At 41.8% G+C, this 15,578-nt stretch overlaps 1 protein-coding gene across 6 annotated transcripts in view; it reads left to right on the top strand.

Annotated features, from left to right (window-relative positions):
* The window catches only part of tp63 (tumor protein p63), a 35,881-nt gene that overhangs the window by 18,650 nt on the left and 1,653 nt on the right, over positions 1-15,578 (top strand). For 2 of the 6 annotated variants that reach the window (XM_061030520.1, XM_061030522.1), the window contains 8 exons: positions 7,718-7,904; positions 7,994-8,109; positions 8,964-9,073; positions 9,164-9,300; positions 9,513-9,595; positions 9,956-10,080; positions 13,771-13,916; positions 14,287-14,431. In XM_061030520.1, coding sequence (XP_060886503.1) covers positions 7,718-7,904; positions 7,994-8,109; positions 8,964-9,073; positions 9,164-9,300; positions 9,513-9,595; positions 9,956-10,080; positions 13,771-13,916; positions 14,287-14,431 — 1,049 coding nt within the window. Of the gene's footprint in view, positions 1-7,717; positions 7,905-7,993; positions 8,110-8,963; positions 9,074-9,163; positions 9,301-9,512; positions 9,596-9,955; positions 10,081-11,791; positions 13,743-13,770; positions 13,917-14,286; positions 14,432-15,578 lie in introns of those variants that run through there. The other 4 variants (XM_061030521.1, XM_061030523.1, XM_061030525.1 and 1 more) reach the window with 3 other exon arrangements.

Raw genomic sequence — 15,578 nt, 5'->3', positions numbered from 1 at the left:
CAGAAGTTACAGCCACAGTTTGAACACAGGCTTGGCCCTTAGATGCACGTCTACATCGCTCTCTCCTCCCCCCACATTTCTCGGTCTCTCTTTAGCTGTACTATAAATAAAGGCAAAGATGCAGAATAAATAAAAACACAAATAAAATGATGTTGTTTCACAGCTGTAACATTAAAATATAGTACATTAGTTGGATCAAAAGATGCATAACCATAATATGTCCTTGGCTAATTGCTAAATCTAATCTAAATAAGCATAATAATATGTTGGCTCTGTGCTCATCAATCAATTAATATGTTAAAACTTATCTGTTTAATCGATACAAAGCAACAGGGCAAAGGTGAATATTTTGGGCAGTTGCCTGAGGTTTCTTTATTCTGTGACCTCAGTGTTTCCCACTGGATGATAAAAACTACATATCATTAGCTACACTCTTTCTTATGTTTCTCATGAGCATGTGAAATGCTTGTCACTATAAATATTGACTCACAGAGACACATTTATGCACTGGCTGTCATCAGAACAGGTCAGCATGTGAATCAGTGATTCGTCTGTCAGAGCAGAGGTTAAAGAGAAACTTCTTCCATGAACTCCTTATCTGACAATCTGTGCTTTAGGCAGATTGAAGTGCACTTTATTTGAAAGTCCTGCGTTGCACAACTATATCTGGCAGGGAGGAATGTCACTTGAGATGTATAGCTTCAAATCATGACTAAACCCCAGGCATTTCTCACTGAGGCATCACCTGATGAAAGAAGTGAAGCTGAAGGGAATGAGCTCACTACACAGACTGTCACCAGACGAGAAACCCACTTAAACCTCTTTTTCTCTTATCCTTCAAATGTGTTCTTTATTAAACTACTCATTCATATTCCTCAACTATACCTTTACTTATAGCTCCCGGTGACACATTCATGTTAATTATATTCAAACTCCAGCTGACTCACAACTTTGCCAAAGTTCACCCGCACTTTGTTGACTTTGACTTGATGACAGAGGTAAACAGCTTTAACAGTTGGTCCAGGTGTGGTGATGTCCTGAGCAGCTCGATGTGACCATGTGACGCGCCGTAAAAGCTACACAACCAGCTCCTCCTGCTCTGTCATTACACATGACAGGGCTGAGGGACAGCTGTTGCATCAGAGCCCCACCTGCTCTCTTGTTTATGTGTCTGATCTGCACTGCTGTGTGCTGACACTGTAACCACAAACCACACAAACTCAGTCTTTTAATGCACCCTAGCGGACGTCGTACAGTAGGTGACAGTCGCGTCACCAGGTAAGTGACGTACAGGTTGTGTCCTTGTATGTGTGACGCCTTTTTTAAGGTAATGTTTTGACGTCCTGATTACATTTACATTACATTCATAAAACTAATTAATCTAATTTATACAGCCCTCTAAAATAATCCCCTTCAAAGTGCTACTACAAGATAGAAAAATAATAAAAGCAGGTGAGATATGTAACACTTTTTAATGGAAACAGATACCAGGACAGTGTATATAAAAAAAGCAGAAGAAAGGAAGTCATTTCAAGAGAAAAGAAAGATGTTCAAAATTGAATTAAAGCCTATATCATGATCACTGACTCATCTGACATGATTTCTTTGTACATAAAGGACCTACATCACTAAGAACACTTCCAGTCATTTCTTCAAATAGAAAAGGGGTGACACATTTTGATCCTCGGTTAAAGATCGATCGTAAACAGTCCTCACATGTGGTTCTTGTTAAATGTGTCGAATGTGACCGTTGTAAAACCTGCCGGGCTTAACGCAGCGACTTTAACGCTCCAAGTAAACAGGCTGAACTCAGGGAGTGCTGGGCCATTTCTCACCTTATTCCTTGGCCACGCCAACTGTGGGACTGTGACAGTTACCCAATTCCCACAGTGCCTCACTCACCCCTCTCATTTTCACAGTCCCAAAAAACAAAAGTGTTTGTCTGCTGTGCAACAGGTTAAGAGTGTGGTTTTGGGAGAGGCACGCCCCATTAGGACACATCTGCATCATAGACACACATGTAGTGCAACAGACAATGTGTCCCGCAGTCATAACACATGACGCAAGACTGGTTTGATGGGTCTGACTTAACGTTCAAAAGGAGTAGATGGCTATCTTATTATCTTCCCCTGACACCTTCACTTTATATTTACCAATTTAAGTCATAATTAGCTCAAAATAAACAACAAGGAGCCGTTTATACTCAGTTTGCTATTACTGACTTTCTCAGAGGCACCTTTATATTTGCATAGGAAGCTGAAAATAAATCAAAGTAAAAACGAAAATATTGAGGAATAAGAATAGCTTCTAAATAGGAAACTGTAACAACATGAATTGAAAAAGTTGAAGAAAATTCAGTTAAATCCTTATAAGTAAAAAAGTGAATAGATATGTCTTAACTTTTCATTTTTACAAAACCTCTTCTAAAATAAATCAGACGCCCCCTCAACAGTCCTTGTATTGCGTGGGTTGAATATAGTAGTCTGCATAGGGATGTCTGTCATGGGGAGAGGAGAGGTCTGAAGACTATTGCTAAAGCATTTTGAAGTAATTGTAGTTTTCTTTAAAGCTTTTGAGGTAGTTCAGAACTTGAACAACACCTGACAGAGTTTCAAAAAACATTTGAAATTATCTGTGAAGAAATTAGAAATGTTAAACCCATGAATTTATTTCTTATGTCACAATTTGGCTTCACTGATCTTCACAGCAAGAGAGAGAGAGGGAGAGGGAGAGAGAGGGAGAGAGCGAGGGAGAGAGAGAGATAGAGAGAGAGAGAGAGAGAGAGAGGGTCATTCTCCAGCTGTGATTATAGTTTTTGTTCCCATCACTGAGGAGGCTCCCTCACCTGATCTCAGGAGATCATGGGTAAAGCTCCCATAATCTCTGCCCAATAGCTTGACTGCCGGACTGACGGACGGATGGCAACGAGCCACCGAAGATGTCACCACGGCAGCTTTGCTCTGAGCAAAGGCCTGCTAATGCCCCCCCTTTTTTGTGAAGCCCTGCGGGATCTTCCATGGGACTTAGAGGACTGTGTACTGTGCTTTTTGATGACTGTTCTTATGGAGACACACCTAATCCCTAACCCACACCTTAACCTCTTCCTGTCTAGGATGACTGTGAAACACACACACACACACACACACACACACACACACACACACACACACACACACACACACACACAGCATTTCCCAGAATTGCACCCACACAGTTTCCTTGTTGGCACTCTTGCAGTCTCCATGGTGTTCCCCCGTTTATTATGTTGTAAGAACAAAAACACTCCGCCAGGTCAAGCCAATACACATGTTGGAGATGTTTTATCTTCTTTGCTTTGCTAAATTAATGGAGTGTGGCAAAAGAAGTGGCTATTGTTGTCAACTGATGCAACTATTGTGAGGGCTGAAGATTCGTGGTGTTTGCTGTGTGTATTAGCTGCCACCAGGTATAGCAGTCAAAAGGAGAGGAATGTCACAGTGGGCTATCAGTGGGACGCTAGAGAGCTAGGGGGGATTACAGTAATGGATTGAGGGCCTGTAGATAATACTTGTGTAAATACTGTGTGCCTCTTTCCTGAACCCTGGGCTCTTGGAGAGGGTCCTGTCTTTTTGAGAGAGTTAAGCTTGATGGTTGCATCTCACATTGCGCCGGAGGAGGAGGAGGAGGAGAGCCCTCCCGAATGCTCAAAGAGAAGAGTGTTCTAGCGAAAGGCTGCAAGACACAGCTTGTCCCTGGAACATCTGCGGGCCCGTCCCACGCCTCACGAGATGGGGCCGAGACTTGTTTGTGTCAAGAAGCTTGTCACGACTCGCCCAGCACAGAGAGACAAGCCCTGAGAGCTACAGATGGGAAAGGTAGAGGGAAAAAATGTTTAAAGGCAAGAGTTGAAAAGGTTTTTTTTTCATGATATGTGCTCTGGGATTTCTCCATAATTCACACTGAAAGCCCATTCTCAGTTTAGGTTACAAGATTCTTTTTTTTTTAACAAACAACACCTTAAAGACCCCTGCAGCAACAAAACAGAAAACAAGCGTTGTGCTCGAGTCGTATAAAAACAAAAAGAACGACATTAGTCTGTCATCAGCAGGAGAAGAGTTTTTCTTGGATCAGAACTTAACAAATCCTCGTGGAGTTTGTTGGAAGCTCTCAGAAACAATCTTTCTCACACACACAAAAAAAACGTTGTTTGATGAGTGAACCGTGGAGTTACACAAACAATCTTGCAGCTTTAAAAAATTCTTGGAAGAAAAGTTAGAGCAAACATGTTGAAATAATTTCACAAGAAGAAGCTTCTGTAATTCAGAGTGAAGGAATTCTCTTTTCTTCCTTTCTCCTAAAAATTATTATTTTTATTTTCATGTCCAAGGTCGCCTTCTTTATTTAGACCAATCTTTATGCACCAATACCCAAATGCAAACCTAAACGATCAGCAGAGGGCACTTGAGACTTTTGTTTATAAAAATATCAGGCCGCAGTCTGATCCACTTCTGTAAACTTTCAGCTTCATGACAATCACCTGCAGTTATAATGTTTTTAAAAAGTGCACATGTCAAATTTGGAAAGAAAAAGTGGAAGAAAAAATTTAAAACATAGAGGGAGAAAAACATTAATATTTGTCGAAATACTTTTTAATGCTTATTTCAAACTCTCCTCAGTTTTCAGGCTTTCTTTGCAGAGAGAAATTAGCCAAAAGTTGCAAAGCGGCAGTGCATCAAAAGTGATTTTGTTTTAACAAGATGTTGTTGAGTAAATCAGACGCTGACAGTACTTGGCTGAAATAACCTCTTAGGGGTATGAAAACAGTTTGTAAACCACTGGTTTGGCCCTGCTGGTGAAAAAAAGGGTTCGATGGCTAACCTGTAGAGTGACAGACACATATTTAACTCTTTAAGCGCTGGCTACATTAACATGATGCCACATGACAGTGTACAGGTTTGCCTTGGGACAGGTGTCACCACTCAGATCATTTTGGGGTTGAAGTTTGATGCTGGAGACTATTTTGTTTTTAAACATAAAGCACGGAGAGAGGTTTTGTAAAACTTCACATTTTCTTGCATGAAGCAGGTGTTTCACCTCTCCTTCAGAGAAAAGAAGGGAGTGAAAAAAAACTCCTTTGCATTATTGTTGAATTAAACAGGTTTGGGAGAAGCTCTAGGCATGACATGACATGTCAGGTATGAAGAAGACAAGACCAGAGGCGCCAAACAGTGCTTGTTTAAGACCTGATGTTTGTCAGGACTTGACTTCTGCATGCGCCCGCAGCGCCTGTCAGGGAGAAAAGAACGCTACAGCTGTGGGCCTGCCTCAACCTGCGCTGCACGGGAAGTGTGTGTGTGTGTGTGTGTGTGTGTGTGTGTGTGTGTGTGTGTGTGTGTGTGTGTGTGTGTGTGTGTGTGTGTGTGTGTGTGTGTGTGTGTGTGTGTGTGTGTGTGTGTGTGTGTGTGTGTGTGTGTGTGTGTGTTAGAAAGTAAATGAACACTTGCAGTACTGTGGAAGCATCTGAACAAATTGTATGTTGCATGCACTTAGATTATTATAAGAACATATTTTCATTATTACACCAGTTTACAAGCTGCAGGTTAATCAATGTGTGTGTTTTGTTTGTCCTGCAGCAGCAGTCGCAGTAGGTCATAAACAGCGTCTTAAGGTCGCCCATTACTTTTCTGCCACATGCTCAATTGAAAGCAAATGTGTCAAATGTGTTTCTAGCAAACTTTTCTTTCAAATGATCGTGATTAAGCAGCTCTGTATTGTGCGCTGTGTGTTCCTTGGCAGTGACCAATGAAAGGCTCATAATTACATGTTAACACCTGAGCACCGCACCCTGTGTTAGCCACTGAATCCCATCCATCAACTGGCTGTCCTCCACCCTGAACACTGTTAGCTTTAGCAGGGCGCTGCTTTCAGCAGTCGGCAGCAGCAGCAGCCTCTGCTCTCACTTCTGAGCAAACACGGCTCCAGCAGCACATAGTTGTGTGCGCAAAGTTTGTAGCTGGAGGGCTGGGATGGTTCCCTGGTGTTTGTGTGGAGGAATGAGATTGTGGATATGATCTAAACAAACTTTGGTTTTCTCTCTTAAACATCTCTGATTAGATCTTACTGCTCTGATTTTTCCCCTTCAGCTACACAAACCCAGCAGCCTGTAATTATTCCAAGCACTACAAACTGACCGCTTACTCGGCTCGTCTCTCTTTCTCTTTGCCTCATAATCTCCTGCTCTTTTTCTCTTTTACTTCTGTCTCTCTGCTCAACTTCTCCACCTCATTTAGCTGATTGACAGAAGCGTACAGGGAGTATCAGGTTAGGAGCGAGGGGACAACCATTCCTCTTTTTTTTTCTTCTGGAAAGCTGCTTTGATTTGAGGGAAGAATCAGTTCAGTATTGTGTTGACGTACGTCCCAGAGCTGGAATAGTGCGCTCCCGTCATGTTAACTAGATGTATTTATGCACAAACCAGAACACTTGACATTTACTTTTATCTTTTTAACCTCACTGTCTGCTTTAACATTTTATACCAAGAAGCAGTGAATATCCGCAGCACTGTGTGTCAGTTCATCTTGAGCATGTACAGTTCATAATGAGGTCACTTGAGGAAAGGAGACGAGTATTTGGGTTATTATTAACTCGCCTTTCATGCGTGGCTCTCTGGGTGAAATGCATGGTGTAGTTTTGTGAGATTATGAGTAGGAGCGATGGGAAGGTGCTGTTCTGGGTTTGTCCTGATGAAAGGAGAGGTTGTGCCTGGGGAGCAGAGCAGAAAATGTCCGTGCCAAAGCTTGTGTAATATTTAAAGTAAGCACAGACGGGCACTGGGATGAGCGCCTTTTCTTTGGAAGCACACTAAATGGAGGTGGATTTTTTTTTATGTTGCATTGTTCTCCAACAGAGCCTCAAGCGGGTTTTCACAATGTTCACTTTTCTTCACTCAGAAATGAACCTGACAGGAAAATGTTCCCCCTCCTTTTCTCCACCCAGCGTCTCCTGCACAGAGAAGGATTGAAAGCTGTGCTTACACAGCACTGATCTGAATGATTTGTTTGCACAGTTGGGTTATGCCTATTAGTAACAATTCAGTCTTTCTTAATGCTTACTGGTTATCACTTCTAACATTGCCAGGGATCAGGGAACATCCATTATTCATGACTCCTTGCTTTACAAACTTGACAATGTGCCAGCGTGTGAGAGCAACCATCACATTTTGACGCCTTGTATACCTGCCGTGATAGCGCCTTCATTCCTGCTCTCAGAACTAAAGCAGAGCCATTTTCATTTCTAATCGGCACTCAAACCTATGTAGTGTTAGCTTGCCAGCTTTCTTCAGAAGCTCTGTATGATGAGTGGCCATCAGATGCTTTAGCAGAACACCCCTCCCTTGAAGATGAAAGCCAGGCCCAGTTTAATTGCTGCTGGAGGGGTCCATTTTATGGCGCTCCTCGGAAGTCCCAGAGGCTCTCTGAGACATCTTTGAGGTTTGCCCAATACACACTTGAAGCACCAAAACTTGTGTGTGTGTGTGTGTGTGTGTGTGTGTTTATTTAAGTAGGTCATAATCACAGTCTTGTCTGTAACCTCTTTTTGCCTCAGGAGGGACCAGAAGTGCAGAGTCCAGGCAACAGGTGTTGCACACATCCATCTTTTAAAAAGTTGTTGAAGTGTAGAAACAATTGTTTGGACAGTTTTCTAAAATCTGTTTGTCTTGTGTTTTCTTTTTTTCCAGTACTCTACAGACCTGAAAAAGTTGTACTGCCAAATTGCCAAGACGTGTCCCATCCAGATCAAAGTCCTGACCACGCCACCTCAGGGTGCTGTTATCAGAGCCATGCCAGTTTACAAGAAAGCCGAACACGTGACCGAGGTGGTGAAGCGATGCCCAAACCACGAGCTCAGCCGCGAGTTCAATGATGGTCAGTTATTTTTCATTTCTCCTCGATGTTTCACTTCTCTACTCGTTGTTTTTTGACAGCATTATGAACTACACTCTTTTATCCTCCAGGTCAGATCGCTCCTCCGAGCCACTTGATCCGTGTGGAGGGAAATAACCACGCCCAGTATTTGGAGGACACCATCACTGGAAGGCAGAGCGTATTAGTTCCTTACGAACCTCCACAGGTGAGCTGTCTGTCATCATGGAGCGAGGCCAGCTCAATGCCCTGTCAGCAGCACCTCAGCACCTCTGCATGCACTGACTGATAGAGCAGTGACAGACTCTGAGAGAGCCCGGCCTCTCATGTCCAGGCACTCAGCAACAATGTCTCCTAAAGACCCTCAGAAAGATAAAGTCCTGGTGCTCATTGTTTATTTTCTGTTAGATTGTAGGTTTCATGGCAAATACGCACACAAAAATGTACAATTCAATTATCAAACATATGAGACAAACAAGATGTTTTGCAACGCTTTCATTTATTACAGATTCACTTTAAAGCAATATGAAATGTCTAAGTTAGGACTGATTGTAGAAAAACAAACACAGGAAGGCGTAGGTTTGAGAGGATGGGAAATGTGTCAATTGTGCAATTTGCTGCTAGATTTGTAAGAAGGGTGAAGTCACTGTTTGAAAAGTGTTTTGTAAAAGGTTGCCAGATCTGGTAGAATTTGCTTCCCCTTCTTCTCGATGTCAAATGTAGGTCTTGCATAGCATCTGTCATCAGGGCTGGCTGGGTGGAAGCCTTTTTTTGTCGTCAGTTTAATTATGTCAGTTTTCCCTCTGAATAGCAAAACATCTGTGTATTTATTCAAAAATAGAGCCTGGCCTTCAAAATGTGCAAAATGCTCTCCGATACCTAATATATCTAAATAAATATAGCCACCAAATGATTAATATCATTAAGGCTTATTTTAAACTCTGGATTTACACTAACTGATTGATTGTCTCTGATTTCCTGTCCTGAAACCTGGTTTAAAAAAGAAGCCTGTGTTGTGTTTGTTATTTATCACTCATCCTCTGTGTGTTGCTTCTCTCTCAGGTCGGGACAGAATTCACCACAATTTTGTACAACTTTATGTGCAACTCGAGCTGCGTGGGTGGTATGAACAGACGGCCCATACTCATCATCGTCACCCTGGAAACCAGAGAGTAAGAGACAACATCAAACATCATCCTCCTCACTCGTTACCTGTTGTCGGCTTATTTCTGACCTGCGGTGTGTTCCCTGTCTCCCCCTAGTGGTCAGGTATTAGGCCGCCGCTGCTTTGAGGCTAGGATCTGCGCCTGCCCGGGCCGAGACAGAAAGGCTGACGAGGACAGCATCCGCAAGCAGCACGTAACGGACGCCACAAAGAGCAATGACGGTACGAAGCGCCGTAAGTAGGGCTGGGGCTGGTGGTGGGCTGACGAGCTTTGGTCTTAGCTGACATGCTGCCAGTGTACCTCTGCACCCCCCTAACACCTCAGGCTTAGCGAACACAAACACGCTTTCTGCAACCTTCCTCCTATTCTGCTTGGTTACCTCCTCCTCAGACTAACCTTTCACAACTAAACTACAATACTTACAAGTTCCTCTCTCTCTCTTCAGCCTTCCGCCAGGTCTCCCACGGCATTCAGATGTCCGCCATCAAGAAGAGAAGATCTACAGATGAGGAGGTCTTTTGTTTGCCTGTAAGTGTCACTTTAATGTTTCAGGGATTTGCTTTCAACCTTTGTCCTTGTTTTTTTTTTTTTTTTTAAATGAAACTACAGGAGGAGTTTCTGAACTCAAATTGAGTTAGTTTTGGAGCTTTAGATAGGAATACAGATAGACAGAAAAAATCAAAACAAAACTCCACGGTACGATAAAATGCACAAATTATTTTTAAAAATGTCTTTTTGATTCCCCTCTATGATGCCAAAGATGCCTTTAAAACAAGTCCTAGTCTGTTTTTAACTTCTGACATGACCTTGTTATGACTATGTTCAGTTTAAAGAATATGTCCGAGCTGCTTACTGACCACTTCCTTTTCTTTTCTGTTTCTTTTACAGATTAAAGGCCGTGAAATTTATGAGATTTTGGTAAAAATCAAGGAGTCTTTGGAACTCATGCAGTTTCTGCCGCAGCACACTATAGAGTCATACAGGCAGCAGCAGCAGAATCTCCTTCAGAAACAGTGAGTACATGTTTACTTTCATAAGAAAGCCATTGGTTTCTCAGTCAGACTTACATCACATGCGAGGTTCACCCTCACATCACCCTCTGTCTTTGTTTGCAGAGAAGCGTTTCTTAAATCAAATTGTTTTGGTTTTGAATCAACTGCAGTGATTTGACTTAACATGACTGACTTGTTGCTGCACCGATAAAGGGTTTGCATGAGATTTGTTGATTCTATTTATTACAGCCATTGAAGCATTGCTGCCTTCAAAGAAAGGTTGATCATAATTGCCCTAAAATGGCTCTTGTTTAGTTTTTCCCAGCAGCCTTTGCTCAATGCTGGTAACTCAGAGGGTGAGCCTTGCATCAAGCAGAGCTGTTTTTTTCCCCTCTCTTCTCATGGGATAAGAGCCAGACCCGATGACACGTGACAAATGTACCTGGCTATGCTTTGTTAAGGAGAAGCTTCCAAAAGATTGCTGGTTACGCCTTTGGGTGCTTTGCCAGGGGTTTGCACAACAGCAGCACCCAACAAAATCCGTGCCTCGGCCTCGTCTATTTATCTTGAGCATAATTAAAAGTGTCTCCGACGCACATGTTCACACACTCTTTTCCTCGTCCACGCCCATTTCACTATAAGCAATGGAAAAGAGGTGATGGGTGTAAATGATAGTTTGACAGCCCTGTGATGATAATTACTGCTTATGTTATGGTTTCCCATTAGGAGACTGGCAGACAGACGCACTGTGAGATCATGCTGCATTTGCTAGTTTTTGCTTTATTTCTGTTTGTTGCTGCAGACCTGTCGCTGTCGGGCCAAAATTATGATATTTAAAAAGAGAAAATCCTTGTGAAAGTCGTGTAAAAATCAGATATTTCAATTAAATAATGATGCACCGAAGGTTTTAGAGGATTTGTTGAACATTTTGGATTTAAAATTCTTTAATTCTGAATGATTTAAGGAAGTCTTTTTTATGATTTATTTTATGCCGTCTGTGGTTTTCATCACCAACTGTAATGTTAGAGGCCACTGAACAAGTTCTCAGCCTGCATTCTTTATAATGACCAGCAGGGGGCAACTCCACAGTTTGCAGAAAGAAGCTTTATAGTTTGGTAGTGTACCTAAAACAGACCTGACTTCTAACTTGAAGTAGTAACTTAGGAAACATTATCCTCATCACTTTGGAAAACACTAGTTTAAGTTGAGAGCATGATGTTCGCTTTTTTAAATGATGGTCCATGTTATGGTTTAGAAGACAATAAAGCAGGTTATGTGTTAAGGTTGTTAAGGTGTGGCTAACTGTGATTGACACGTCATGGTGCTTAATTCTTTTATACCCCTCTGTGGTTTTCATGCATGTTTTCTGTGTATTTTCCAAAAATCCTTCTCTCCTGTAATTAACAACTCCTCCAATGTTTCCCTCACACTTTGAAATAAAAGGTTCTGTCAACAGTAAATGTTTCAGGCCTTTTCTTCCTCCTCTACATGAGTTTAAAATAACACCAGACTGCTGACCTGTGGTCATACAGTGCCATCTTCTGGACAGTGGCATTATTGCATATGATTGATTTATTAGGAAACAACAACTTTGTTCACTTCTTACTGTGGGTCTTTTTCATCTGTTTTTTTTCTTCTACTTACTGACAGTCTGGGCCTCCACGGGGTCTCTCCTCCTCTTTCAGTGAGCCCTTATTTCTGCTCTCTCTTCTTTCTGGTTCCTCCCTCACAGTCTGATAAAAACCCGCCTTGGTAGCCAGCTCATGGAACCAGCAGGAGAGCAGAGGCGGCGCTGGAGCTCCTCCTGAAACTCTGCCTCACATTCCTCCACCTCCTCCTCCTCCTCCTCCTCTTCGTACTGAGCTACACGGAACTCCTCTCTGTCTCCTTTTATCCACTTTGATTTTTCTGATCTCCTCATTTTCTGCTTTTTCTGGTATTCTGGGGACTTGACACTGAAACTTTCTGTTTTTGAGAGCATCATGGAAAAGCAGTCATGCAGGCTGTAGCCCTACATGCTGGATGAATCCTTTGTCAGATAACTTCAAGACTGATTTGCATGCTTTATTCTGTCCATAATAAAAAAAGATATTTTGCAGGGTTGCCTAACTGTTGTTCAGGCTATCCCTGTTTTGTTTTATATTCTTGTCAGTAATCTGCTGCATCGAGTGCGTTTGTTAAACGTTTGTGCTGTTCAGCCTCTTCTGACGGCTGAACGAAGGAACAAAGCCTGAAAGTGGACTGATGAAGCTTATTACAGTCAATGTGCTTTTGCGTCGCAATGAGAGCTGGACTCATGAAATCTATATTTTTGGGATGTTTTGGTGGGAGAAGAAAAAACTGAATGATTATTTAGAAATGTTTTTTTGCTAATGCTGGTCATGTTTTATAAAATCACTGCAGGACAGTTTGTTTGAACTGCAGATGTGCACAAAGCAGATCTGTTTGAAACAGATTTCTATTTTTGTGGCTGTTGCATTGTTTTGTTTCAGTACGTAATAAATGGCTTTCTTTGTTTGAAACATGTCCTTTTCATGAACTACTCATCATCAGAGAATGTGTGGTCGGTTTTAGAGTCTGATGAAGGATAGACTGATCATTATTTCGAAGGTTAAAAATGATCAAAAATTACCAATTTGGATGCAGATATTTTCAATACCTGAGATGGAATTACATTTTTTATTTTTTTATTTTTTTACTTGACTTGTGCCAAAGGTTGTTTCTTGAACAAATAACTTAGTTGAAGAACGTGCAACAATATTTGATGTTTTCAAACAGTTCAAGTGCAGACCACTGTGAGACTGTGCAGACCATGCTGAGCGTATAGCCAGCTGTGGGCTCAGAGCACCCTCTGCTGGAGAATCTGCATATTGACACCAAGTGTGAATCAACACAAGCATTGTTTTCTCCAGCCCAACCAATATATTGTTTGTCTAATAATATTTGCAAATATTAGCATATCAGAGATATTTAGATAATAAGTACTGATATATACTGATAAAAAAAAAACGTTTTCAAAGAAAATCTAACGAAGAAGACATTGCTTTGTTTGATTTAGAAATGTTGTCCGATAGTTTGTTCAACAAAGCGCTCAGCTTCATTAGTTTACTGAGCATCACACTGCAGAGCATCACAGCAGAGAAGATGATGGTTGGGAAGAGAATTGTTTGACAAATTGTGATGTAAAATAGAATTAAAGGAACTTTTTTTCAGTAAGGAACCTTCTTGGTGCCCTTGTCATATGCATCATATCAGTGCAAAGTAGTTGCACAGACCACATAAGATTGGTCTATGTTCTTTTAAGTTAAAAATGCATTATAGTTGCCTCCATATTTGTAATCAGAGAATTTTCCCTCTAAATTTAGTATCCCTTTGGTCTCCGAAATCCCAAATCTGTGGGGCTGTTCTGTTTTTCTGTATTATATTTTCTGTAAAAAATAAGTTTGCATATTTATAAAAACATGTACAGATCATTCTGTGGCCTTTATCAGCAGCTTAATATCCCAACTGATGTATCAGTGGGGGTCTTCTTAGTATCAGGTGAAACCCCTCAGTATTTAAAAATCAATGTAGTGACTGTAACTCACTCAACTGCTATTTTCAGTTTCTGTGTTAAATCAGAATACTTTTTGATCTCTTCAGTTTAAGTTCACCCTGACCACGTCTTTATCGTTCATCCTCCTGAATGTCCCCTCTTTTCTCCCTCACCAGGACTTCGATGCCGTCTCAGCCCTCCTACGGCTCCAGCTCCCCGACTCACGGAAAAGTCAACAAGCTGCCCTCCGTCAGCCAGCTGATGAATCCCCAGCAGCGCAACACACTCACCCCGTCCGGCATGTCTGGAGGCCTAACTGACAGTAAGTGTGTCCCCTTTGTTCTTCTTCCTGTCTAACTCAGACCATCCCCCTTTCCTCCTTCCTCCCCCCTCCACCCGTCGTCACGTCCCTTCTGGGCTGATAGTAGACTTGTAGAGACAACGTGTCTGGGCAGGCAGGAGGGGGACTTGAACACCTCTCGTCCCCCCTGACAGAAAGCTTCCTCCTCAGTAAGAATGTGATCCCTGTGAGACTGTCCTGCAGGACCTGTTGTGATGCATCATGTGTCATGTTGAGAGTAACCTCTGCATGTCCCCCCCTCCCTCTCAGATTTGTTTCAGTTGACGTTACGTAATCTGTATATCTCAGAGCAGTAAGAGAAGGCTCACAGCAGCTGCTTTTGTCTCTGCAGTGTCTCCTATGATGGGCACTCACATCCCCATGAACGACATGAGTTCACTGAGTCCCACACACGCACTGCAGCAGCAGCTTCCCCTGGTGCCTTCCTCCCACTGTACCCCCCCTCCTCCATACCCCATGGACAGCAGCATCTCCAGGTACCTCACCAATCCACAGTGGGACACTTCTAGTGCTTGTTTTTACACTTATGTAGGAAAAGGGAAAACGTTGTCTACTCTTTGCATGCCAAAGTCAGAAACTTGTGTTTGACTAGCATGTGCAAACATTTAATTTAAAACCGGTCACACAGTTATTTACTACAGATCAAGTATAGACCCCAAAAAACTAAATGACCTTACATTTACGTAAAATTAACTAAAAAATGACTAATGCAGTAGATGCACACAAACAATGTTAGAAAGTTCAGGTCCATAATTGCAGGTTTAGGAAAGAATAACATTAAGATACAGAGCTTGTCATAACCTCGTTAGAGTTCTTTTGAGAATGGAGGAGCTCTTTGCCCATTTTTTTCTTATCCTTGAAACAGTCATGTTAAGTAAGAAATGATTACACTTTAATACTAAACTCAACACGTGCCTGATCAAATGTGAGACTTCCTTTAGCCACCAGCATGCAGCATGTTCTTATCTTCTGTTGCAACATTTTCACCTGTGAGAGCAGAAAACCCAGAAACTGTGTTTCAGAATCCAAAGTAGCCTCTTTGTTTAAAAAAAAGAAGAAAAAAAAGTCAAAGCTGAAGCGATTGTAACGTGCATTTTTTGTAATGGCCAGCAGGGGGCAACAACTCTGTTTGCATTAAAAAAAGAAGAACACTATTGAGAAAACAATACCTCGTCATTCATATTTAAAATATACTAATGATTATATATTACCTCAGTGAACATTTCCTTATATGCTCCTTATCGTAATAGCTAGTTTCAAGTCATCAGTTTGATGTGATGCTCTCACAACAGAAGCTCAGACCAACAGATGACGTCACAGTAGAACCACTTCTTACATCTATTGTCATGGTGATGAATTTGGTCATACATTTTGAAGGCTATTCTCAAACTATCAGGTCCAGAAAATCATACAATTATTTGGGAACCGTGCAGACCCTGAACTGTACTAAACTGTAATTTTGTATCATGCCTCAAATACCTTGTGTCTCTTTACCACTCGCAGTAAAAACAATTGTCCTGTGAAAACTAAGTCAGTGAAAAAGTCCCCGTGGTCAGTTTGTTCTGTGAGCTCACCTGTTTGACCGTTAAAGTGGACATCAGTCTGATCGTGCTCTCTGCTCCC

This window comes from Labrus mixtus, chromosome 3, assembly GCF_963584025.1.
Source record: "Labrus mixtus chromosome 3, fLabMix1.1, whole genome shotgun sequence".
NCBI lineage: Eukaryota > Metazoa > Chordata > Actinopteri > Labriformes > Labridae > Labrus > Labrus mixtus.
Note: the sequence above shows the minus strand (reverse complement) of the source record. Positions and strands in the feature narration are given on the sequence as shown.